A 27,878-nucleotide genomic window follows, 5' to 3' on the forward strand; every position below is an offset into this window, starting at 1 on the left:
TCAAGCAGCTTCTCTCTCACTCACACAATGTGTGTGCGTTCGTTGTTTGTTTCGGCTTTTTAAACACATATAATCAAACTCATATCAGTGTTAGAGCAGCACGTCGACCCACTGCCAAAATCAGAGCCGGCATCAGAGAAGGTGCCAGCACCGGCTCACATGTCGATCAGCTGCTGTGCTTCATGCTACTGTGTCCTTGAACTAAACCCTGACACCGTGATAAATCACCACACTTTACTTTGAAGAGGAACGTCAATTACACCCCTCGGATGAACTCTTGCGGGTTTATCGTTTCGCCCCCAGAATTGATTTTCTTCTCTCTCTCTTTTTCTTCTCTCGGGCACCGCTGATCGTCTGCATGTATACGATGTGTAGATGTAATAATTCAGCTGGCAACAGCGAGTATCTGTGTGATCCAGTCAACAGTTCCGAGTGGTCCTCATGTGTCTGACTGCCAGAGTGGAGAAAGCAGATTATACTTTATTACAGCAAAGAGGATGATTGAGCTTATTAATGTAATAAGAGCTAATGGAAAGATCAGACGTGTATGAGAGCATGGCTGCTTTGTCTGTGTGTTTCTGTGTGTGTGTGTTTGTTTTTATTATTTCCTGCTGGTTAATGCTACCTCTGCTTACGGCTGTGGCTCAGCATGAGTAAGATTTACTTCATCCTAGCTTATTACTGTGTGTGTGTGTGTGTGTGTGTGTGTGAGAGAGAGAGAGTGACTGCCACAGGTTACACTTTAGACGGTCTCCATATGAAGGCAGCACATGATCAGCTTAGGGGACTATACGCTGCAGGACACACACACACACACACACACACAGAGGCGTTAATATCCTCATGGGCAGCTCTGATTAACATGTTCTACTCTCTCTCGCTCTCTCTCTCCAACATGGTGACTCACAGAGAGGTAGATTGCCTTCAGGTGTCAGTGTAAGATGAATAATTCACCCAAAGGACCCTCTTGCCAGTGCCCCCCCCCCCCCCTTCGCCCTTTCCTCTCGTTCCCTCTCGGTCTCACCCAGACTGGCTCTTTTCTATATTTTTTCTCCTCCCCCTGTAATTAGTCTCTGTGTGTGAGGGCAGTGGCAGCATATGGCTCACTAAATCAAACAGAGAGATGCAGAGCGCTTTAAAGAAGGGAGAGCATGGAGGGAACAAAATGATGAAAAATGATAAAGAGGACATCAATGGAAAGTCATTTTCGTTTAATTATGTAACGAGAGTGGCGACGAGCGCGCAGTCCCGTGCCATCATCCATTTTCTACCACTTTATCCTCCACATGAGGATCATACAGTCAAGTCAGAGTGTCTAATTAACCTAATCCTCAGTGTGCATGTTTTTGGACAGTGGGGGGGGGGGGGGAACCCAGAGAGAACACTAGGAGAATATGAAAAAGTAAAGTATAGAGTATTGACAACAGAGTCACTAACTTGTCAGAGCTCAAAGACTTAAGGCAGTAAAGGAAAACCTGGTCTGGAGTTAACAACCGGACACCATCGAAACCAGAAAGTCAAAGACGACGTATCGCCAACCTAGCATAGCAGAGAAGAACACACTTTATTTAATAAACATGCGACCCGGTCGGAACACGGGAGTTTCTACATAGAGTTTGCACGGCCTCCCCATCTCCAAAAACATGCAATATGAGCAAATTGGACCCCCTAAATTGATTTATCTCTATGTGGCCCTGTGATGGACTGGCGATCTGTCCTGGGTGTGACCCCGCCTTTAACCTATGTCCGCTGAGACTGGCACAGCGCCCCCCCCGTGACCCTCATGTGGAGGATAAAGCAGTAGAAGATGGATGGATTCCCCACTCGTGCTTGTATACTACGACAAGGACAGACATCCAATTAAATGGTGTAGTCCAGCTCGACTGAGTGAATTAGAAACTGTAGGGCAATGCTTTGTTGTCTGAGAAGCTCTCAACATAATTTGTAAGTCACACTTTTTGCATTATCTCAATAACAACCTGAGCTAAAGAGCCCCATGCCAATAATGCAGCTTCTTTTCTTTCTATTTTTGTGAGTAAAATATGAAATATTAGTTATGGTGTTTGTTTATTGTAACTCTAGTTACAGCTGCATAGCTTTGGTAAAGACTTGGAGATTAGAGTGAGACAAGGACAAGTTTAGCTGCTTTTTCTTTATTCGCTTGAGTTCACACGTGTAAACGTCTGCTATGGCTGTTATGTGGTGTGATTACAAACTGCATTATTCATACCTGATGGTTGACTAGATTAGATATTAGCAGTCTTAGAGCTTCCCTGCTTACTGGAAGCTAAACGTCAATAACGTCTTCTATTTTCTAACCAAATCCAATATCACATGCCAGGATTTCAAACCATAAATCACCAGTATGATATCACTCTCGCGCTGATTTTTCCCATGATAATCCAGTTTGCATGTGTTCCCATTTTGTGTCTTTGATGCACCAACAAGCTGTCAAAAATGGCAAAAAATTAGACAAGATTAGACGCATTTCTTCTTGGCTTTGAAACTATTTAAAAATATGCTCTGTCATTTTCATTTCTTTATGCAGTCAAGGAGCATCTCATAACAAAAGCTTTTTTTTTTCTTCTTCTCCTTCCTATCAGATTTTGGGTACAGCAAACTAGAAACACAGTCACATGTAGCACAGTGCAGTCTTGTGGAAAAAAAGCATGTTTAACAGCAGTGCAAAGCACAGAAAAAGGAATAAAGAGAAGTCACTTTAGAGGCAAAAGGGGAGAAAAACACACTTGAAGATCAGGAGAAAATAGACACGGATAGAGATTGCACCGTCACTGTTCTTCTCACCCTGTCACAGAGTTCGCCCAATTCACTCCCGGCCCAGTGAGGTCACATCCTCATCGGAGTGTGACATGAATGAGTGAACAGGAACCATCCTTTCCCACCACACTCCCGCGTACACGCTCACGTTCCCTTTTTTCCACCAGTGTCCAAAAATACCCTTAAAACCAATTAGTGGAATTAATTTCACTTATAGCAAGTTAATTATTTTGTGATGGATCGAAAAAGAAGGAGGTAAAGAAGAAAGAGAGGAGAGAAGGACAATGAAAAGAGCAGAGGAACCTGAGAGGAGTCCTTAGGGGGAGAGCTAAACTTAGTCTCTCTTTTCAGTCTCTCTGTCACTCTTCCCCTTGTTCTTTATCCAGTGTGTCTGTTCATGCTCTCCCTACCTGTCAGTCTCTTGTCTTTCTCTTGTTCTCTCCATCCCTCTGCTGTGGTCCAATTTGGTGAACTGCCCAGAAAGGCACAGCACATTATCGATAACTCACGGCAGCAAGGCTAATTATTTATTGCTTGCCAGTGGCACATTAAGAGTGACCTTACAGGAGGTCCAGCCAGGATTCAAGCTGCAGGACGCAGAGCCACGTTGCAGTCACATGGATGCTGTTTAAAGCTGCAGTGTGTAATCTTCGTGAGCAGAAACAGTGTCACGTTAAGTGTCTGCAGACCTGAGTGAGGGAGCGTCTGTGTTATCCTGTCAAACTGCTGAACCACGTTTTCTTGAGCGTGTCTTTGCGTCTGTCTGTCCTAACATAAAACAAAGCACTTCCTGTGTGCGGCGCGGGAATATATTAAACACACTCCGATTATTGCAGACATATTGGCTACGTTTAGATAACCGTGCGGCATTGTCCGATTAGAATTCAACTCACAACTCACTGCACGTGTCTTTCACCTGACTTTCATGTGAAGGTGACTGTCCTCAAATGGCTGGCGTGTGCACACTGATACGTTACATGCATCCTCAACGACAGGAAACATTATATTTGATCTTATATTATATCTTATTCTTTTGGCTTCTACTGTACAGATCATCTGCCTCCATCTTGCCCTTTCCCTTGTGTCCTCTTCTGTTGAATCAACTGTCCTCATGTGCTCCTTCACAACACCCATGAACCTTCTTTGTGGTCTTCTTTTCCTCCTGCTCAGCAGCTCCATCTTCAACATCCCTTGTTCTATAGTATGATCACTGTCCCTTCGTCTGCATGTGACCAAACCATCTTTGACTCTCTTACTTTATTTCCAAACTGTCCATCCTGATCACTCCCAACAAAAAATCTCTACATCTGATAGAAGTCACTTCAACCTGGTATGAGGACTTATACCATGACTGACCTCCGCCTGTTTCCTATGGCACCACAGGTCATTGTCACTACATCATTATTGATCTGAGAAAAGGCAGCTGAAGTTGTTGTTCTGTTTGCCGAGTCGCCTTTGAGGCTCCTGTACGCTTGTCTGTCCACCAGCTTACTGATAAAACAGGCAATGGGTTGACTTGTCTGTGTCGGCTCATGTTGACAGCCTAACAATGCTGTCAACACGATACCGAGCGAGCTCGCGTTCCACTAAAAGACGGTCAACATTGACACCTTTGGACTGGACAAGGCAGATAACGGAGACACACATGAAATACAAACAGTATCACTTCTCGATCAGAGGAGGGAAGTAGTATCGGAAAGACGTACACACTGGTTCAGTCCGGGCTCTTGGATGTACAGCAAGTTTTCTTTTTAAGTGCTCCACTGAATCACTGTTAGCAATTTAGTTTTCTTCAGTTCTATTGATTATTATCTCATCGAGTAACTGGAAATGTCTTCACTTGACGATGAGTATCCACTGTAGTCTTTGAATGCCCTCCCATTTCCCCCCAACCTTCACCCTCTCTCCACCTCCTTGCTGTCTGGGACAACTTCCAGTCATAAAAATGTCACATTGCTTCCCAGTATTCCAGATTATTCCGACTGGATGTGTTGAATTCCTTTTGAGAAATAGAGCTCTGAAATACCGTCAAGCTGAGGAATGTCTTTGGGAAACGCTTCAGCATGTGTGTCTGTGTGTCTGTGTTATTCATTTTCCAATTACCTAAACAGGAAGTTTTGACAAAGGAATAGAGAACACAAAAGCAGAGACTTTAAACACACACATACTGTAGGCTGCCATACCAAAGTGAAGAAAGAGTGTGTGTGATGACTTGGCTGATGGCACTTCAGTCTAAATGTTTACACTGAGACCTTTGGTTCTGAAAAGAGGAATGCAGGAGAGAATGAAGGCTGTTCGTGGCCAGATAATGACTCAGACGTACTGGCAGTCATGAGGTACTATTGTTTTTGCATGTGTGTGTGTGTGTGTTATAATCAAGCTTTAAACATGAGTGGTAAGTGAGAGGTCACTTGTGTATTGATACATCAGACCTCACAAACACACACACACAGGTTTGCACAACTATTCTTCTCACGACGCAGCCTAAACAAAGCATTATCTCTAACCTTAACCATGACCACCTCATGTCTAACCCTTACCTTAATCTTAGCCGTACACTTAAGCTGTTCCTCAGAAATGAGAACAGAAAAGGACATAAAGAGACAACAAACACACACACACACAGATCATACTGACACATTGTGGTGTTCTTTCTTGTCTCAGAACACCACAAACATTTGGAGACGCACACACACACACACACACACCTTCAGGCAGGGGTATTTTGCCTTGGCCGTCATCTCTCTGCGTGTGTTGACTGAAACTGAACTGTTCCAAAGAGACTCTTTTCATACCAAGAAGATCTGCTCACCCCAAACTGTACTGTGGGATTGCACAAGCCTTCGTTTCCACTGTCTTAGAGGCAAAAAAACAACAGTGTGTGTGTGTGTGGTAATGTGGTCTGGGTCTTGCTAAAAAGTTGGTAAACATTTACCACTCCTGTTGTTGTGAATGTGCATGTTTTTTGTCTCAGTATCCCTGTAAGAAAATGGCATCTAGGATGTGGAGTTGTTAGAATGCTACAGCACCTGTAAGAGTCTTCATTTCAGAGTTTTCTCTACAAATACATGCTTGGAATTCCAGGGCAAACAATGCAGTTTTGAGCATACACAGATGTGTGTGTGTGTGTGTGTGTGTGTGTGTGTGTGTGTGTGGTCCAGGAAATAGACCATGCGCTTAAGAATAAAAGACACCAGCAACACACACGTGATCTCAATCAAACACTTCACTTACACAGTAGGAGGGGCTGATCTGGTTTCACTGCTGCAGCTGTGGTAAAAAAGAAAAAATGGAAAGTGACAAAAAAAAGAAGAACAAAAAAAATCAAAAAATACAGAAACAAAGCAGCAAGAGGGAGAGAAAAAGAGCGGGGAAGTTAGATGTGTGACGGGAAAAAGAGGATGCCACAGGAGTGCATGAGGATGACTCATCCATAAGCTAGTGATGCCTCACGGACACACACACACACACACACACACGCACACACACACACGCACACTGCACATACAAATATTTAGTCGCATGCTTGAGCACATGCATAAACACACATCCATGCACACACACCGGCACACCAGTCATCCATTAGTCTTATACTGATTCACTGAGACACGCATGTTGCTTCAGCAGCTTGTTCTTAATGAGCCAAAATGGCCGCTGACGCGCCGTCGTTTCCAGGCCAGTGCAGGGAACGGCCCCAGGGGCAGAGAAACTGGGCGAGTGGAAGGATCAGAGGGGATGGATTTAAATGGAGCTCATTAGCTCATGGTAGCCGTTAAAGGTCCCTGCACACTGAGGAGAACACACACACACACACACACACGCACAATTGTGTTGTGCATATGTATGGACACATGCAAGCGCACATGAGTGATTCTCAGAAATGAGGTAGAAGAGCATGGATGTGCAGGGCTGTGAGAGGAAGAGGAGAGAGGCAAAGGTAAAATTGAGGTTTTGGTTGGACAAATGACTGGCAAGGTAGCAAGTCATGTAGATGGTGAGGAGTGTGTGTGTGTGTGTGTGTGTGTGTGACTTTTGCCAGTCGTACCCCCTTCAGTGCTCATCCACCCACTCAACATATGTCCTCTCCTCTCCTCTCCCATCTTTGGTCTCCTTCTCTCCTCATCCCTAATCCCTAATCTAATCCTCATATACTCGGTTGTGTCATTTATTCCAGCTATCTGCACGAAATATCAGTGTGTGGTAGTATGGATGTTTGTGTTTGAGTGTGCCACTTGTGCAGCACTTCAGGGCTTTCTGTTGTATTTATAACCCCACACACACACACACACACACTGTGCCTTTTTCGCTCCGCAGCCAAACTCTCATCAAAGCGGTGTTTGATTTCTTCTTCTGTTGCCCAGGCCTCACATGGGTGGTGGTATAAAGAGCAGGGAGGGGCTGAGGTGTGAACCCAGCACCGACTGAGCCTCAAAACCTTAGATCTGGAAAAAAAAAAAAAAAAAAAAATGGATTGTTTGTTTTGTATTTTAAATACTATGCTTATCTTTGATGAGGAACTTCACATAAGATTTGTCATTTTTCAGCTCTGATTTGTGAAAAATGAACTTGAAGCTTACGAAGAGTAAAACATTTTTCATATATTTTATACGACATGATTTAATGAACAGGCTGTTCAGCAAGGATTAGCACATGTAGAAGAAACCATGCTCCCAGTAGGAAACTTTTTTTTTTTTACATAAAAAATGACTCATGAATGTACTCAGCTTACCACAGAGCTCTTTATCCCCACGATTGATATGACCACTTTATCAGGTACACCCGTTCAACTGCTTGCTAACCCCTTTTATGATCATCATGATAATTATTTTGGTTTTATGGATGCCCCTTTTCTGGCAGTTATTCAAGCAGTTAGGAATTACGGTGCTGAGAAGCTGACGTCACATTCCGCAGAAGTCCTGGGGGCTACCATAAAGACAATCATATTTCTCCGGGATCCATCCAACTTCTACCGCTTTATCCTCCACTTGAGGGTCACATGTCAGCAGCTGAACCCTCAAGACAACCTGGTGGAGTTCAAACTAAGCATCAGAATGTGAGAGCTTTGATTTGAGTGACGTTGAGTATTTCAGAAAATGCTGATCTACTGGGATTGTCATCGCTACGGTTTACAGAGAATGATCCGAAAAAGCAAAAAATACCCAGCGAGTGTCCGTTCTTTGTTGATAGCAAACTAAGGGCAGAGGAGAATGACCAGACTGGTTAGAAATCATCCGAGACTTTCTCTGAAAAACTGATGTGCTACAGCAGCAGTAGACCACACACGGTGCCACTCCTGCTGTTTAATTGGGAGCTCTGTGTACCTGCTGCAGTGGCCATCTAGTGTACACACACACACACACACACACACACTTTGCTTACTTAATAACTTGATTTGAGGCTGATGCCATTGTTGCAACCTTTTTTTTTTATGGTTTAACCGACTAAACGTGTAGTCTACGTCTGTTTCATAGGTTGAATTAAAAAGGTGCTCGGTGTCTGCGTCTGTTCCTGTGGCCTCATATTTCCTGACGGGGGGGTGGGGCGGCGGTGTACAGAGTGGGTACGACCTGAGTCATAAACCTAACGCTCCCTCCGAGACTGTCGCGATTGTCAGACTGCGGAGCTAAACTATGAGAGTACATTCATTAGCGTTTTACGGCTTTGTAATCTTGTCAATTAATCACAGGCGTGCAGACACTTTTTACTGCTCTCAACACAAAAAAAACACTGGCTGGGTGTCTATTGTGTGTCATCGACGCTCCGAAACACACAAAGACATTACAGCATGTGTGCTTCATTTGATGACTCCCTGGTGCGTTGTATATTTCAGAACACAACTTCTCGCTGGGTCCATATATCTGCTCCTCTGGGATTACTGACGCACACATCATTGTGTAGCACTTAGCAAGGACACTCTTTACTGTAACCTTAACTATCCCAAATGCCCAAACCTAAACCGTAAAACCCAAATCAAACCCTAAAATCCTAACCTTCAAAAGACACACACGTACACACAAGCGGTCACATGTGAGGTAGTAGCTCCTCCTCCTGTGAGGACACTTATTGACTGTACAGTAAAATGGCGTCGCCTCGGCTCTGCTCGAGTCTCCTGGTGAAGGTTTTATTGAAGGAATCTTATTAGTGGTTAATTGCAGTTTAATTTATAGTTTCAGGGCCATCTGTGTTTGAGGCGGACACCCTCGTAATGACAAGTGCTTCAAGAGGAACTTTATGGCATGTCCTTCTTCGTGACCTTAGCAGCAGTCCAAAGTTATTAAACATTTTTACTGCACTTTTATTTTGCAGCAGCAACATCCCGTCTTTCCTTCTTTTCTTTTTTTCTTCTTCACCCTAATTGAATTTCACAATTTACACTGCTCATGTGCAGTTAGATTTCGAGTATTTATGACTTCATACCACAAAAATAGCTTGAAAACAAATAAATAAAACGGCTCAGGCACGAAAGGTCCTTGTGTTACCTCGGAGCAGAGCAGACGTCAAGAATGATGGTGCCCGGGGCTCATAGATGATAATGTGGTCAAAAAACACCCAGGCTAGAAACATATGGAGATTTTTTTAAAAATGTTTTATGCTGGTTAACATAGTTACGCATCAAAGTAGAAGTTGTTCGAGTAATAAAATGTTTAAGACAGAACAAACAACAGGCTATCCTGTAATTAAGGGCAAACACAGACATTCAGTCACATTCAGACAGAAGTGATAAAGCAGTGCATCATGCCGTGGCCACACTGAGCGTTCATGAGACATTGAGCATGAATGTGAACGTGCAAGAAGTTTGTAAATTTGTAAATCACCACGTAGTTTGTTTAACCAGTTATTAATCTAACAAAGGCCACAGATTGAGCTGTGTGTGCTGGCCAGATTAACATCTGCTCAGTGACTGCACTTAGAGGGTGATGGACAACTGTATTGTACTGTTCAGATGTTAATTAATAAAGTCGTAACTGAGATTCAGGCATAGTAGCACTGTAGCTAAGGTCTTGATAATATTTTAAAACTTTATTAACCCTTAGAACACAGAGCATTTTTCCATCTTTTCCATTACTATGTTTAAACGTACAGTATATACAGAGGGCACAAGAATGTGCAGTGTCGTATATCCTTTTTGTTTCTCAACACAACCTCTAGACAATCTGATGGAAACATTGTTTTCATTTTCACCAACTATATAAACACACCTGAGCAAAAAATACTCAAAATGTTTAAAATTTACTTGAATTTGTGAAATTTGGAAATATGTCACAGTTCAATGTTCACTTGGCTCGTTTTTATGAACAAAAAAGAAAAGAAAAAGCGTTGTCATTTTGTGACTTTTGCACAACTATTGCTACTTTATATCACTGCTAAAAATGCGACATAAAATCAATCATAACTTTGACTCAACAACACCTAAGAAGACGAAAAAAGGCACATTTTTTAATGCCTGAATATGTGACCTATAAACACTCACCACCACGATGTCCATATAAGGAGTTGTGTATTATTCCCATGGGTGTTCCATTTCTCCTCTAGTTTTATGCACCTTTTATGTGGTGTTCTCTTTGTCGTTGTCATGACATTGATTACCCTCCCATGTACGAACGTTCTCCCTGACGTCATTTTTGCAGAGGCGCCGTCACTGCATCCTGAATTTAGTGCTGACCAAAAGTTGTTGCTTTTTCCCCCCTCAATAGCAGAATCAAATTGGGTGCACTGAGACCGTCCCTCAGTGCTGACGCAGCAATGGTGGAGATGAAAATATGCTTGTAGTGCATGTTGATGCCTTAGATCACATACAGTTCACAGTCGTTCCTCCAATTATGTAAAAAAATAAATAAAATAAATAACCCTTGTTTTTGAGAGCTGATTTTCTTACAGAGACTTTAAATTCACACAACCTTTAGTAAAAGTATATTCAAATTGGCTCTGTAAGTTTTTCCTTTTCAAGAAAAACTTGAAAAAAACTTTCAGACTTAAATTTTCCATATTTTCACATTTAAACGCAAGCAATTGAGCATGTGAGCTGTGGTTTGGTTCGCTGCCAAAGCTGCAGCGTTAGCAGCCAAAGCAGACATCTATCAGTGCTCAGATTCTGGCTGGTGATATTTTTCAAAGCCTGGATGTGGAATTGAACAGCAAACTAACTAGAAATAGAAATGAATAAAGGTTTTTGTTTTGGTTTAGGTCTCATATGAACGCTATATTCTTTTGACATGGTACTGGTGCTAAACTGAGGTAAACTTGAGGTAAATGAAGTAATACAGATGAAACCGTGGCTCATGGAAAGCACTCGAGCACCAAAATGAGCCACCTAATTTTCTGTTGTGATCTGGTCTAGTAGATTCCAATCCTATAGTGACGTGGCTATACTGGTACTCAGTGGCGACACTGTCAGTCAAAACATGGTTCCGCCTTTGAGACAGCTCCTCCAATCATCATGCAGAAGCCCAGCATCGCCCACTGCTCCATTGACTCCGAGAGAAGCTGTGCTTCCCTGGAAGTGGAAGTCGCCGTCGTGAAAAAACCTATTCTGTGTCGTCCAATACAGAAATGTTTTTAATGCAGAGGCCGCTCCGGGAATACGGACATCGTAAGGCTTCTGAACAAACTAGTGACACGTTCTAGCGCACGTTTATTAGTGACATGTAAATATAACACAGTACATGTTTCAGGACGTTTTTTCTATCTTAGAACAATCAAAACCACTGTTGGTACTGGGTTTTGGTTCCCAACTCTATCAACCCATTGTGTATTCTAGACACTGGTTGATTGTGCATTGTACAGAGGTGGTCATGTGGGCCATGTCAGCCGCCTCATGGTGACCTTGCCAAGGTTATTAGTTACATTCAATGGGACTACATGCACGATAAACATATGCAATTACTTTGCCGCGAGGCACTTTGGATGAAAGTGTGGTCTGAATGGCATGCACAATACATTAGGAGACCGCCGTGCCCTTTAGTGGCGTAAAGGGCAGCGAGAGGAGGGAAGAGAGCAGGGAAAGACCAGGGAGAGAGAGAAAATGGAAGCAACAGGAAATACGCAGAAGCGGGAGAAAGTGCATGTGGCAACATTAGGAGGAAAAATCAAATACCGCATGCCAATTAACCTCAATCTGCTAAAACACCACATCAGTGGGCAAGGCCGTCGTCTCCGTACCTCCCCCACTATCTATCCCACAGTCTCCGCAGCTCAGAGTGCCCTTGTGATTCAGGAACAGAAGCTGTTTATATTGTTTCAGTGACAGCAAACAAGATCAAAGAGAGGCAGCCAACTGACTCATATAGAGATCGTGAGTACTGGATGTAAAGGAATGATGCAGAGAGAGAGAGAGAGAGACAGTTTGTAACTGGGTTACTCTGGCCTCACATCTCTCCACTGCAGATGAATATTAATAAGTGGTTATTAATATCTACTGCCTGCACCATGTGTGTGTGTGTGTGTGTGTGTGTGAGGTCGGCAAGGAGGCACAGTGTGGACAAACATTCCTCCTCCTCCACTCATTTCTTCTCTTTCTTCTTGTCGACACACACACACACACATACTCCATCATCTTCTCTCCTCCTCCTCATATTCGCTCTGACTTTTTCTTCTCTTTCTCACAAGTTCTTTGTCTTCCTTTCTTCTTTTAATCCGTCTATCTGTGCTAATGCTTTCGCTGGCGTTGGGTTTTTGTCATCAATCAAAGTGAAGCGACTTAATTTTCAGCTATTTGTCAGATATGTGATACATTTGCTGCATGGAATTTATCTAAAGACGAAAGCCTATCAATAATGTCAAATTCTGTCGCGCAGAGACATCAATCGAGCTGAACACAATTTTGTTATTCTGAGACGCTCGTACTGATGCTGCAGCGATCGCAAAGACCATACGTCCTATTTGGAAAATCTGAACTACGAGTGTGTCGCGTTTAAGTGCTTCTGTTGAAAAGTGGCTGACACACAGTTCGCCCTGAACTGCTTCTTGGGAAACAGTAACAGCATTTTTCACAACATGTTAAGTCTAAGTAGAGAAAACATCAGTCTTGTATAAAGTACCTTAAAGGGATCCTTGAGTAAAAATACAAGAAATTATGAATGAATGAATTTGGTAGAAGTTGAAGTCACTTTTTGTAATATTACTTAAGTAAAAGTCTTAAAGTATATGACATTTACTGTACTTAAGTATCAAAAGTAAAGTAAAAGTATTGAAAAAGTGAGGAGTAAGGATTGATGAGTTGTCTTTCAGCAAGACACTTAATCCCATGTTGCAGTTGCAGCGTGTGAATGGCAAAACTGTTGTGTAAAGTAGTTCATCAAGACTAGAAAATATTATATATATATATATACTATATAAATACAGACCATTACCAACTCTTCTTCTTCTGATTTTATGTGGTAACAAAGATAGAGTTGCTAGAAATGTAAATAACAAAATACAGTACAGATGTGTGAATTTTGTACTTAAGTACAGCACACACAATCAAAGACAAGGAACAATTAACAACAATTAACAATTAAGGACAAGAAACAAAAACAACAAGAAGGGAAGTGTTTATCATGTTGTCTTACTCTTCACCTTCTTAAAGGTTAAAGTTATCTCCCAATTTCCCATTGTGCAATAGGGAATTCTCATAGCACATGAAGACAGAAATTAGCATACAGAATACAACATTCAAGAGACCACTCCCCTTTTTTCCTCTGTCAGTCTCAGCTCATCAGGATTGCGGTGTCGTGTAATCATAAACTTGAACACTCGACAGCTGTGTAAAATCTGCTCCGCTGCCTCAAAATTGGCACCTGTTCCTGCATTTTGTGCAACCACTGCGTCCAAAAAATGCCGACTTTTAGTTCTCAACAAGATGGCGGTTCACGACTCTTGAAATTGCCCCCACGTGTGCAACAAATACTGCGGCGCACGAACCAAGCTGATGTTTTATTTTTACACTTTCCGTGTTTGTTTGGATTAGAAAAACACGATACAGTGAGCGCTTGCAGGCAGATTTTGTCAACCTTATATATAAATATATAAATATCGAGCATTAAGGTCCCATTTATTCCCTTTATCAGTCCCTCAGAACCATGATTGACACTTGAGGGCCGGGCTACTCCGTAAGAAAGTAGAAAATCTACATAACAGTGAACATAAATGTGCCGCTGGATTCACGGGGAAAAAAATTCACTGTGTAATTCATACATATACGTACACACACACATATACACTCTTTCATTTCCCCTCCACTTCACTTTCCACTTCAAACTGTGTGTCACAGTTTAATGAATAAATCCATATAAGATAGGGTTTTGTGGCCAGAGCTCAATGCAATGAAAAATGCAATATCAGCAAAAAAAAAAATGTAAAGAAAAAAGAATAAAATTGTGTGGAGCACCACAAGTATCTGTAGCCATTTTGTTGTCAAATGACCTCAGTTTTGACTTAAATAAAAAAAAAAAAAAGGAAAGAAAAGAAAAGAAAATGGGCTCTGTCATAACAGCTTTTTGTTGACTGGGGAAAAACAGGGCAAACAACATGAAGTGGGACAGACAAATGTGTTTTCACTGCTGTGTCGTATTCAAATAAATGAGAAGCATTTTATTTTAAACGTGTAGTAAACAAACCAAGAATTTCCCTTGACAATTCAACCTTTTGTCCGTTTGTAGCGTAGATGCCACTCAAGCGCCAAAATAATGTGGTGTGAAAAGGATTCAGAATACTAACATCGCAAAGCTTATTTAATATGATAACAGGAAAACATAACCAATTGTTAGTTAATTATCTTTATCAAATCACACCAGGATAATACAAAAATAATCATAAACAAATCTCTAAGTAATATATAATAAAGTGTGCAGTAGCCTCTGTAGCTTCAGACCTCTGACCGCTGGCATCAATGGGGCATTTCCACCTTATGAAACTTAATAGAATTGCTGCTCACTGTATATTTTCTCTTTTCTGGACCATTCTCTGTAACTCCAAAGGATGAATCCCAGTTTATCAGCAGTTTCTGAAAAACTCAGAAAAGCCCATCTGGCATCAACAACCATGCCATGTTCAAAGTCACTTAAATCACCTTACTCTCCCATCGTGATGCAGCGGGTCGTCAGATATTTGGATTTACCCGTGACTGAACAGGTGTACCTAATAGAGTGGTTGACTACTCTATGTATCCAATTCTTCCCTGAAATCTTGACAAGGAGTAAGAGTCTATTTTGCTTTACATGGCAACACCGTTTACACTCTTCACATGGCGTTCTATTGAAGAAGACCTGAGACTGTGTGTGTACAATATTGTACATTTTGTACATCTTTCGTGTGATCATTTAATTTGCCCCGTCATGCATTTTCCTTTTTAAAGTATAATCCAACTACACACAGTCACGCTGCGTGGGTTCTGTGCACGGATGCACACGTGCCCTGACCTTCTATTCAGCGGGGGTCAAAGGTTAAATGAAGCAGGTGCGTGTGTATGTGTGTGCGAGTCTGTGTGTGTCCCGTCTTTCGAAGGGGGAGTATGTGTATATGTCGGTGCATATGTGAGCTTGTGTGTGTGCACGTGGAGGGGAGCAGGTGTGTCTGTGCGGTGTGTTCACTCAACCAGATAATGGGCACATATGGACAGAGAGAGAGAGAGAGAGAGTGGAATGCACACAGGTAAGAGTAATAGTGCTTCTGTGTCGCTCATGCTTGTGCACACACATATATAAATTGTGAGGCGTCTGTGGCGAGTGGATCCCTCGTAAATTGAAATAAAAACAGGTCTGAGTTGCAACTGGTATTTACAATGACAATGATGATGATAGGATGCAGCATGAAAACCTCGAAAAGCAGCGAACGAGTGACAGTCACAGATTTTGTGTCAACGAATGAAACGAGATTTGAGTATCCCTCGTCTTGATTGTGCCGTTTTATGTTTAGCCTCAAGTCAAAGTTTAAAAAACCAAACATGTTCTTCTTAGTTATACACTGAGAGCAAAATAATTGTCAGCTGTTTGAAAATGAGAGTGAGAAGCGGCGAAGCAAGCAAGATAGAGAAACATGGAAAGAGGAGGAAGAGGAGGAGGAGCAGATTGATGGAGGAGAGGAGGGAGGGCGCGTGGCTAAGAATGAACTTGTCCACTGCTTTGGAGGCAATGGAGGGAGTGACAGCTATATAGATTAGGAACAAAGGAAGGAGAAGAACGGGAGGAGAAGAAAAAGAGAGGTGGTGTTTGGTTGGCAACTGTTACTAAGTATCAAGGAGATGGATGTAGCTGGGAGAGAGAGGAGGAGATGGAAAGGAGGAGGGGAGGAGATGTTTGAAGGATTTGGCAGTGATGAGGAAAAGGAAGAGGAGGGCTACAGTAGATGAAGAGGTACTGTTGCGGGGGCCTGGAATACCACACTGAATGGTATGTGTGTGTGTGTGTGTGTACTTGCATTTGTTAACTCTTTGGGACCTTTTGTGGCAAAAACACTGACCTTACCAGGACCAATCAATAGTCCTCATGGGATTAACTAGTTATGGTTACGGTTATGGTTTAAAATTAGCCCGGGACTGGGTGTCTGCAGTACAGGGAGCGGTTCTGGTTCCATCCACTGTACTCTGCAGACTTCTATGCAATTGCCGGCCTCAAGGAGTACAGAGCACTGACAGAGGAAGACACTCAACACCCCCAACATTGGTGAACATCCAGGGAATAGATATCAAGATGGTGACATCTTCTAAGAACCTGGGTGTTCATTCAAACAATAAACTGGACTGGACTCACCATGCTGCTGCCCTCTACATGAAGGGTCAAAGCAGACTCCTGAAGACCTTTTATCAATGTGTTGTCGCATCAGTCATCTTTTTTTGGGGGTGTGCTGGAGCAGTGGCATCTCTATAGCAGAGAGGCTGGACTCACACACTGATTAAAAAAAAAAGCCAGCTTGGTCCCGGGATGCTCCCTTGACCCAGTCGAGGCGGTGGGAGGATGATAGCCAAACTATCATCGATGATGAATAGCTTCTTCTCCAACCCCCGCTGCAGGAGACCATCACAGCACCAGGCAGCTCCTTCAGTGACGACCTGAAACATCTTGAATGTAAATCGCAGGTCATTCCTCCCTGCTGCTCTAAGACTGTACAACCAGCACTGCTGTATGTACAGTAGACCACATTATCCATTTGCAATATACTGTAACACTGCCAATATCATAGTAATATAAGTGCAATCCTGCAAATATTAAGCCTGTACTGTATACATATATATATATATCCTGCTTACTTAATGTAGATACTGTATAGTCTGTTCTGTTTTTATAATCGTAATTACAGTCATAGGTGTGGAAATGCTTGTTTATTTATTATTTATAACCTTTACTTTTATTGTCTTCGCTGCTTCAGACGAATGCAATGCAAGTTTTAAAATGGATATAAATACAAGACTTTGTGTGTGTGGATGCTTTGTCTATTGGGATCCATACAAAAAAAATCAATGGTCAGGTCCGATCAGTAATGTTAATATAATTTATTGTGGTACAGTGTGTTTGTGTGTGACTGCATGTGTGCGCACACCTGTGTCCCCTTAATTAGTGTCTGATCAGATGTCATCATCCATTAATTGACTGATAATTATCATCATCTTTGTCCACCTCAACACATCCCTGCAGGAATGAGGTGAGGAGAGGACGGAGATGAGAAAGAATGAAGGAAAACAGAGAGAAAGAGAAGGATTTTACAGAGGAGATGACATGAGAAAATCGTTTAAAGTGGGATAATTTGATTGGTCCTGATCTTTGTCTGTGGATTTCAATGAGCCAGTTATAGGAGCAGAGCAACTCATGACGTTGGAAGTCTGGTTTATGTTCTTCCTTCACTGATGTAGTTTGTGTTGCGATCATTATTGTATAGCTGTATTTATTTGTGTGCTTTTTGTGTGTGTGTGTGTAGCAGTGACAGTGATAGCATCTCTCCCCAGCCTTTATCATTCAGTCGCTATCAGTCACACTGACTTGCGTTTGTATCACAGCTCATTACAATCCACAGTTCAGTTCACACTGAAGTTCGGCTCAGTTAGAATCATTTCTGGTTCAGTGAGAGTGAATGCTGACTGTCGTTCCAGTATAAACGGAGGTTTAAAGAGGCATAAAACATATTTGCCCCGCAATATACTTCATTCATGCCTTATTATGTGCTTTAAAATCATTCTGTTTCATGTCATTTTTCCCACTCAGATGACGTGTAAATGTATATATGTGTCCCTGAGGAGTAGTAATACTCAAGCGAGAAACCTCAGTGTTATCCTAAACTCAGACACATAAATCTGGAACAAAATCAGCCTGCTATATACCGACCTTAAAAATATCTCAAGGATCAGAGACCTCATAACAAAACAAGATCCATAGAAACAGGAACGTTTATTTCTAGCACACTTTGACTGTAAAGGATGTTTAAAAAAGCAACCAGGCAGCCTCCTCTGTTCCAAATGCAACCAGCAACTAAAGACCAAAAAAACCCCATCTCTGCTTACAATACCAGGCCACACATCCCTACAATGGCAACAGAAGGTCATAGTATCAAGTTACCTACCACATTTCTTGACCTATAGTTTGAACCCTTCAGACCTTTCAGAAGAGACAAGTGTGGCGGCCACATACACAAACAGTGTAATTTAATAGCTGATAAGAGCCTAAATTGTGCAATACAAGTGTGTGAAGAGCCCTTAACAAGAGCCTCTTTTTCAATTAAGACGTTTAGACTTGTCACAGTGGAGCAGGCGTAAATAAAACTAATCATGGCTAAATTTAATATGGCCACTTCATTGTCAAGGTCTTGGCGTTTTCTCATGCTGGCTTACTGCAACACTTAAATAGAACCGAGCCACCACCACTGTTAATTTTATCAGTAACACCTGTGCTTTCATTGCGACGGTAAGGTAACATGTCTGCTGTGAAATAGGCCTGTCACACATTCTGGATTTATTCTGATGCCTTTCATATTTTTCCTCTATCACATCTTAAAGTGCTGTTGGAATGTGCGACGCAAATAGATTTGCCTTGCCTTAATAAGGCAATAAACTAGCACAATCATTGTAGTACTTGTGACTACAGCTAGTCTTTAAGAACAATTATGTATACAGCATAAGTATTTACTGTGTTGTACTATGAGATTGCTGTGTAGTGCTTAGAAGTTAGTGATAGAGTACTTGGTACAGTATTACAGTAAATTGTAACAGAGCTTTACTAACAAAGTCAAGATAAAATGTAATACTGTAATACTTACACAGAATCAGCCTTGTCACTAAGAAATGACACATACTATTGTAATATTATTGGATTATGTGCTGTCATTAATGGTAAAGGCACTCTACCCCTCTGCTACTTTTCTCAGTGTAATACTGACAGGAAATTGGCATTACTCATTTTCACTCATAAAGTGACTTAATGGACAAATAGATTATTGGATTATGAGCAGTCATTAATGGTTACGCAGTCAACCCCTCTGCTAGAATTTCTCGTACTCTCAATCTTCCACTTCATCCTCTTTCCTCTTCCTCTTTCCTCTCTTGCCTTCATAATATCAACAGCCAACATGTTTCTATAGATTAGATTAGATTAGATGAAGCTTATTCTACTTTAAAGGACTACCTTATCTTATCTTATCTTGGGATAATAAACTTAAATTTTACATTTAAAACATCACATTCACTGCTGTGACACCTTATCTTATCTTGACACTTTGTGTTTTCCTTCATCCTTCCTGTTTGTCTCTCCCATCCCTTTCCCTCCTCTTACATCTTAACTTCCCTTCATCCTCTTTTTTTTCCCCTTTGCTTGCCCTCTGCTTTCATCTCCTCCCTCTCCCATTCAATCAGAATCAAATTTCCAGGGGCTGCTGGGCTGTTTTTTTTCTCTTCTCTGCAGCAGTATTGGGGGGGGGGGGGGGTGCTAATGGAATTACGGTCTCTCACCACAGTCTAACATACAGCATGCACACACACACACACACACACAGGAAGACTGTGCGTATGCATGAGACAGGACAGACACAGCGAAACACATGGTCAGACAGAGAGATTACTGAGCTCAGTATTATTAAAGTTTTACACTGCTGTAATCCTCACACACACACACATACTTATAAACGCACTCTCCGTGGACTGCACCCTGCGAGAGGAGCAGGCGGCGTGAGATAAACTGATCAAGCAGCAGTGTTGAGAGTGATTATGTGTCTGTTTGTGTAAGTGTATGTTTGAGAGAGATATTGAGCGAAAGAGAGAGTTGATGACTATGATGTGCAACAGGAGACACATATTAACTGGCGCTGGAGTCAGCAGTGGAGAGAATGAGGGAGGATTCTTTCCAGTATGGATAATCAGCTGGGACAGTGGCTACTAGACGCGACGCATGAATGTGTGTTTTCATGCTTTTATATATGATGAATTTGTGTTGACTTTTCCATTCTCAAATGTCACAGGGAACCTCTGCTCCAGAGGTTTGAGAAAATGAGGTAACAAATATTCCCAGCCGAGTAATGAGGTGAAGGATAGGCACCACATTGAAATGAAAGTGGCATTTTCCGTGAGGCACAGCTGCATCTGATATTAAGTGCCATCATCACTCATGAATGTAAAGAACACTCACACGGGCTTCATTGCTCTATTCAAAGCACACTGTTCCTACTGTAAATATTTGCAGACATACTGTATCTGCTGTTGTTGTTTATTCAGCGCATTTGTTTTATTATTACCTTGAGGGTATTCCACTTTTCTTTTTTCTTTTAGCTGTAATGAAAATAATAAAATAGATTTGTTTAGCTTTTATTGAAACAATTATTACACGTGGGTTGGCATAAAACAGAAAAACAAAATGAATTGCAGTGATAAAAACTAACAAACTGCAACATCAATGAAATAAATAATTAACATTAACATAAATGACAGCCAGTGGTCAAGAGGAAAGGAGTTGGACTTGTAACTGGAGGTTCAAATCCAGGACGGGTCAAGGGCTGGGGTGGGCAGATAAGTGTTTGTATGTGTGCAATAATAATAACTAATTCTAAAAAAAAAAAAAGATAAGTTGTCAAGTACTAACAAACAAACAAACACTTATTAGTTGTTTTATGACATCCCCTCTGCATGGTCATATGAGCAGGCAGCAGACTCCTGTCAGGTTTCACAGGTGGGTGTAGTGAAATAACGAGCTGGGTCGTTTGCACGGCAGCCATTTTGACAGGTCTCCCAAGAAAAATCACAGGTGTAAATAATCCAACTAACGACGGTGGAGTTCCATTTAGCTTCCTCCAATTTATCACTGTCCAAGTCACTGTTTTTTATTTAAAACGAGTACAGTTATTAATTCAGTGACAAGCAAATGGGAGAAAAATAGGATTTAAATTTGTTAGATGTGTTGTACATTTACTTCCTGTGGTATGTCTTGTTGGCTGAGAAGCTAGCTTGTGAAAGTTAGCTTGGGTCACAAGTGGTGCTAACCCTTCGCCTTAAGTGGAAGACGATGCCCCCTGGTAATCGTACCTTTGCTTTGTTTACTCACTTAGTTATGTTAACTGACTAGCAGCTGAGTTATTTTGTGTGTTCTATCACTTTTTTTTCCACCTCTGAAGCACTGTGTATACCATGTGTGTCTGTTCCTGAGGCTAAGCTATCTGCTAACCCCCAGATAAAATATTAGCATGGCTGGCTAATTTGCTACCTTCCTCAGCTGTGAAATTTAGGTATAATTTCAGTATTATAGCTTATATATCAAACTGCCCAAGAGCTTGTCAATATACTGTACATCAGCTGCTACATAAACATGATATTTTTCTATTTACCTACTATAATAACACAAATGTCTATGAACACAACCTGTGAGCACCTCTGCTGTTATTAAGTGCATTTAGCTTAAGCACTTAAGCTAGACACTTAACTTCTTATGGTGTATTTCAAGTGAATAATACTGCGAGTCATTCATTGTGATATTTTAAATTTTATTCAATGAGACAATACATATTCTTAACCACTGTAATGTATTTATGAATGAGAGATTATGAGAAAAGTGTGGGTGAGTTTGAACTGGAGAACGGCGCATTAGTGCAAGCTTACATTTTTAATGCAAGTAATTATATTTCCTGGAGTGCAGCATGTCATGTAAAGCAACGTTTAATGAGTTATAATAGGAGTAACTGATCATATGTTTTCAAACACTTTGAATTGTAAATGGGGATTAATAGCTGATTTGGAATGTTTCTTTTATTGTTTGACTGAAGTAACATCACCTGTCGAAAACTACATTTTTAACAATAAGCTGTCAGAGATCTGACGCGTTATAAAGTTGCTGAGTAAGTGTGTTTTCAGACTTAAATCCCACTTGAGGTGATTTTAAAATTCTGCCATATATTTGTGACATACATGACATTCTACAATCATACTAAGTATATTACGGGATAAGTCACTCTCTCTCTGCCTCTTTCTAACCTTTTTTTCCTCTGTAAACTAATCTTTATGTGAATTGTCAGTCTGACTTTGGTAATTACCTCTGATCAAATGTGAATTTGTAGTGCATAGCATAAAGAAATGCTGTTCAAAGCACTGGTAAAATTCCTGCATCTACATACAGTAACACTACCAGGCTTTCACTGGGGGCTACCTATGTTATAAATGTATTAAACACTTAATGTGTAGGAGTGTATTACAGTGGATATTGATTTTTTTATTTTGGTATTAACTCAAAAACGAAACCTGATACATACTCTGTTTTTTCCCTGATGCAGTGCGATTATCTGATTATAATTTTTATTAATATCTTGTTATCTCAAAGTGCAAGGAATTTGCATTGTCTTGACCAGAAAAGGGTAATGGACACTATGTCACTTTTGTTATGGCGTAATCTTGGATTAGAGTGAGAGCATTTGTGGAATTCTTATTCAGATGTCAGAGTGAAAGTGGGGCTGAGGGGGTTATTATAACCGTCTTTAATCTGGCTAAGCATACAGTATGGATAATCCGCTCTCCCTTACTTTTACTCACTTAGTCTTATTTTTTACAATTCCGACGATGTAATCTCAAGGAGATTATTGTAATTCTGCCCCTCATTTTGCTCCAACATTCTTCTTTTTCTTTTATTCCACTACATGGATTTGTTGTCTGCAGTACAGATGAAGGAACACTCATTGCAGGAAGGAGGAAGTTAATAATTTAAACAGTTAAACCTGCTACAATGTTGACATTTTTGGTTTATGAAGATATTTTTACACAAATTTGAGAATTAAAGTATTTCCAAATGTTTTCAAATTTGGACAAATGTCTCATGAGAGCGTATAAAATTTGCCTCTGTGCTGTGAAAAGGAGAAACTTGAAGTGCGTGACGTTGGATCCGTATTTTATTATTCACTATTTGTTTTTTAAGCTTAAAACCTTTCAAGAAACATGATGCATTTTTGTATTTACAAGATTGTGTTCACTACACCACACGATGTGAGATGTGATGAGTGGTGTTATGTTGAAGCAATATAAACACAATATGGTGAGAAGCTACACATTGTACAGTAATCTCTGTTGTACTTATACTTGACACGTGGGTTGTATATTAGTCAAGAGTCTGTTCTATCAAGAGAGTTCTGAAAAATATGCAGAGGTTACTAAGTGATGAAAAATTCTGTTGAAGCCTCCAAAGTAAACACAGTAGCAACTCAATATTTTGTATTTAACTTACTGGGAGTAAGTAATGTGTGCTTTTCTAACTTTTGTCTCCTTTCTCTCTCCCTCATCTCTCCACTCCAGGCTCCGACTATTCTCCACCTCCCCCCCTGCCTCGGCCTCCTCCCCCCGGCCTGACAAATGAGCACAGTGATGGCGGGAGCCATGGCGACCATGGTGGACGAGGGGGCGGGGTCAACCACGGGGTTGGCGTGGTGGGCCTGGCTCCAGAGCACATCGCCACGCCGGGGGCGGCCCTGAGCTGGCAGGCCGCCATCGATGCTGCACGGCAGGCAAAGATGATGGGCAATGCCGCTTCAGGTGGAGGGGCGGGCCTTGGTTCGGGAGGGGGCGGGCCCATCTCCACGGCCAGCTCCACTCAACGGAAGAGACAACACTATAGCTCCAAGCCTAAGAAACAGACAACGACGACAGCCACAAGGCCGCCACGGGCACTACTCTGTCTCACACTCAAGAACCCCATTCGCAGGGCCTGCATCAGCATTGTAGAGTGGAAGTATCCTTTAAATAACCATGAAAGATGGTTAGTTATATTCTTAAAGGCTGACGTATCTGTGTTTTTCAAGTATAAAGGTTACTGATGCTACCTTAAGTGGAATCATTAAGGGGTAGATGGATGGATGGGTGGGCATATCAAACTCCCTATTTTCTATCCCAAAATATCTCTTCTTTCAAGTCCTCACTCAGTATGAATTTCTGCTTTCCACTCCTTTGTTTTAATCCCTTCTCTCTGTCCCTGCTCCAACAGCCTTTTTTGTTGTTTTGTCACAGGAGTATTTAAAAAATTGTCCTTTTCATCCATCATTCACACCTTTCCTCATGATGTCGCTCCCCAGCGCTTCCTGACTGTATTCATCCCCTTACCCCCAAGGTTTATCCATTCCTCTATCACTCCTTCAGCTCCTCCATCCTCCACATTAAAGTCTCTCCCACCATTTATTATCCTCTTCCCGCTCTCCCTCCATCCATCTAAATCCCTTTATTCCTGCTGTTCCTACACATGCCCTTCTCTCTAGCCCTTCCTGTCCTCTGGAGTGTTTTTTTTAAGCTGCTAAACATAATAAGAGAGAGGGAGAGACAGACAGAAATGGTCAGAGTCACAGTCAAAGGGATCTATAATAGGAGAGGGTCCACATGAGCTCACCAAGAGCACATACACATGTCCTGAGGGCGGAGAGAGGGAGAGGAAGAGGAGGGACCAGAGGGCAAGGATGTCGACGGGAGAGATGATGAAGCAGAGTAGCTGAGGAGGGAGGGACTGCGCAAGGGATCCTGGGGTGGATGGGAAAGGTAAACAAAAATATGATGAAGTAGAGGGAGGTCAAATAATAAGTACAGAGGAGGAGGAGGAGGTGCAGGTGAAAAGGAGAGGAGGAGAAGGCAGAGGGGGTGATTTAGAAATGATGCATATGATTGTGACTGCATTAGAGAATGAATTCAACAATAGTGATTTTGCTTAGTTTAAGTGAAAATCACAACACTTAAATCAATAGACACATGTTGTTTTTTAAACAAAGAACAACTATAAACGTCCCATGGGAACAACCCTGCTGTTTTAAATGTGTGCTATCACCCTTTTGGCTGTAAAACAGCGGGTACAGACGGCGCTTCTGCTGGTCACCTTGTGTATGTATAATTATCAACACTCAGATGTCAGAAACTCACCTCACGCAACACTGTCCAGCTGGGCTAGTGAAAGAAAGGAAAAGAAAAATTAGCCAGCAGAAACCCTCAGGGTCACTGGAACAATCTCCGCCAATGACTGATGAGAGTTCAGATCATTACCCACAATTCCCAGAGTCGTTCATTTAAACAGCCTTGAAATATGGGAAGGAACAGAGAGGGAGAGGAAGGTGAGCAAATGAAAGGAGCGTAGGAAAGAAGAGCAAATTTAGAGTGGGCTCTTAGAGAAATGAGAAATACGAAAAAGAGAAAAAGGTAAACAGGATGGGCAAAAAAGTGAAAAGAGTAACAGCAGCATGCCTCCATCTCATTTGGATGTGCGTCACTGTGACTTATTTAAATATAAGATTTTGATTGCGCGCTCGTCACCTCATTCTCTGTGCGTTTGTCGTCATGCATGTGTGTTGTTGTACTCATTTGGCTTTTAAGTGTGTGTGTGTGTGTGTCTGTGTCCTGTATTCTGTGAGTACCTGTGTCTCTGGAGATGCCGGCTCCAAAATCTTCCTCTCTTCCTCCTCCGTTACCAAGACAACAACAATGACTGCTCTCAACAGGTCGATGGGGCTCAGACGTACACATGAGACACACTCATAGATTAGAGAACACACACATACTTACACCAGGATGATAAAAGACTCACTCACACACACACACACACACACACACAGAGAGAGCACTGCCACATGAAGCATTACCTGCAGACTTGCAAGGTCAGCGTGAGAGACAAGGATAGAGCAGGGGCAGGTGTGCATGTTGTCTATGTGAAATCACACTAAGTGGTAGTTTTAAAAGGTGCACGAGTGTGTTTACACACATACACACACACTGGCTTCTGGCTAACAGATTATACATCAGGTGGCACAAGGGGGAATACACTGTCTTTATGCATTTTCTGCTCTGATAAATGCTTCCAGCATAACAACTCAGTTCAGTTCTGGACTTCCTTTCCCAAATAATATCAGCATATCTTTTATTTGGCCTTGACTGCTCATAATCTTAGAAACGCAGCATCCTGGTATAAACCGTGGAGTATGTCATTTGTAGTGTGTATATAATTAGCTTGTTAAAATTCAGAATGTAAATGTTAAACAGACAGCCGTATCCATCTGAACCAAGTGCAAAATGTCAGACATTCACTCATGTCACTGTCAATTGAGTTCATACAAGGCTGATTAAGTCTGGAGATAATAGTACAGATGTTTAAATCTCGTGTCGCCCGACAAAACACGCGGAATCTTACATTGTATTTTTTCACAAAGACCAAACAGAGGCATTAATCACCGAAAGTTAGACACGGACTGCAGCTTTAACTATACTCATTTCTTTTTTATTTTGATTAAATATATACGCTCGCAATTAAATATATTATGATAGCAAATCTCAGCTGATTAACTTGCACCATTAACAGATTTAGAATACAGTATTCCGTGTCCAGACTTGTGATTTTTTTTGTGTGTTTTCCTCTCAACAGCAGAGCAGACATGAGATTTATTATCATGTTGATGGAAGCAGACCTCAAGGGTTTTCTTAAATTACGGGTCAGGAACCCAGAGTGAGTCATAGGCCTGCTTGTCTGTGGGTGCCCGCGTGTCTGGAGTGTGTTTTTAATGAGCCCCCAGTACAAGAGTCAGTGATTAACTTTGATGCATTTTGGTCCCAGGCTGAATGAGCTGAATGATCTGGTGACCGCTGGTGTTCAAGGGTCAATTCTTAATCCAAACATAAACAAAGTATTAGCCCTACTGTAAAAAAAGAAATCTAAGTCTTCTTTATTTTTCTCCCCCTCACTCTTTGTCTGCAGGCCTTTTACTAAAATAGTGATTAACACTCACAGATCACAGGTCTGTCTTGAGCAGAACACAACAAGCCTGTTAGTATAATTAGACTTAGTAGAAGATTGTTAATAGTTGAGGTGACTTCTTCTTCTTTTTTAACTTGGTTATTTATGTGTCCCCGGCGTAGTTCCATCACACTTTGACTAATTAAACAGATTTAAAGGGTTAAATGGATTTTAGTTTGCTTGGGGATTTCGGAACAAAACATTTCACACTTTTTATGTAAATGATGATTGGACCTCGAGGCTGTTGGGAAATTCATTTCGTATTTTCGCATGACTTTCTGATTAGATAACCAGGGTCAAACTGATTAAGGCTAAAGCAACAAATGTAAGCGTTTCACAATTCAATCCTGAGTGAGAACATCTTTTAGTTATTTAATTTTGTCAAATTGCATTAGGATTACGATAATTCTTTTTCTCCCACTTTGATTACTTCTTAAAAGATTGCTGCTAACTGTTTTATTCTTTTTTGACTTTAAAGCACCAGTAGTATTTCCCGACACGTGTGTCCCCTGCACTTGTACCTAATCCAACCATTTAATGTTTTCATACTGTAGCAACAAGGGAATGATTCCTCATTGGCTTTCCACCTGCCAAAACTGCCACTTGTGCTTAACCTTGTTTCTGACCTTCTGTGTTTATTGCTTGATGCAGTGTGTTGAACACGGATGTCAGCTAGAAAGGTACAAGTTTGCCTTCACTTCATCTTCCTGATTTGAGGTTTTGACAGTGCAACTCGTCAGTATGTTGCTGTTTATTTTAAGACGCAAGACCCGGAGTCCCAACCGATGCAGTTGGTTATGCAGCAAAAAGGGGAGTAGGAAACGAAATAAGACCTCAAGAAAGGAAAGGGGAGGTAAGAATGGAAGAGGAAAGCAGAGGGGAGAGCTAAAAGGAGGTGGAGAGAGGTGACAGCGGTGGCAG

The 27,878-nt window shown here is 41.5% G+C and overlaps 1 protein-coding gene across 3 annotated transcripts in view; it reads left to right on the forward strand.

The window, feature by feature from the left end:
* The window catches only part of cacna1c (calcium channel, voltage-dependent, L type, alpha 1C subunit), a 166,784-nt gene that overhangs the window by 35,418 nt on the left and 103,488 nt on the right, over window positions 1-27,878 (forward strand). For all 3 annotated transcript variants that reach the window (XM_058624875.1, XM_058624872.1, XM_058624873.1), the window contains exon 2: window positions 23,498-23,930. In XM_058624875.1, the coding sequence (XP_058480858.1) occupies window positions 23,498-23,930 (433 nt within the window). The remainder of the gene's footprint in view (window positions 1-23,497; window positions 23,931-27,878) is intronic.

The sequence above is a fragment of the Solea solea genome, chromosome 3, assembly GCF_958295425.1.
Source record: "Solea solea chromosome 3, fSolSol10.1, whole genome shotgun sequence".
Taxonomy (NCBI): domain Eukaryota; kingdom Metazoa; phylum Chordata; class Actinopteri; order Pleuronectiformes; family Soleidae; genus Solea; species Solea solea.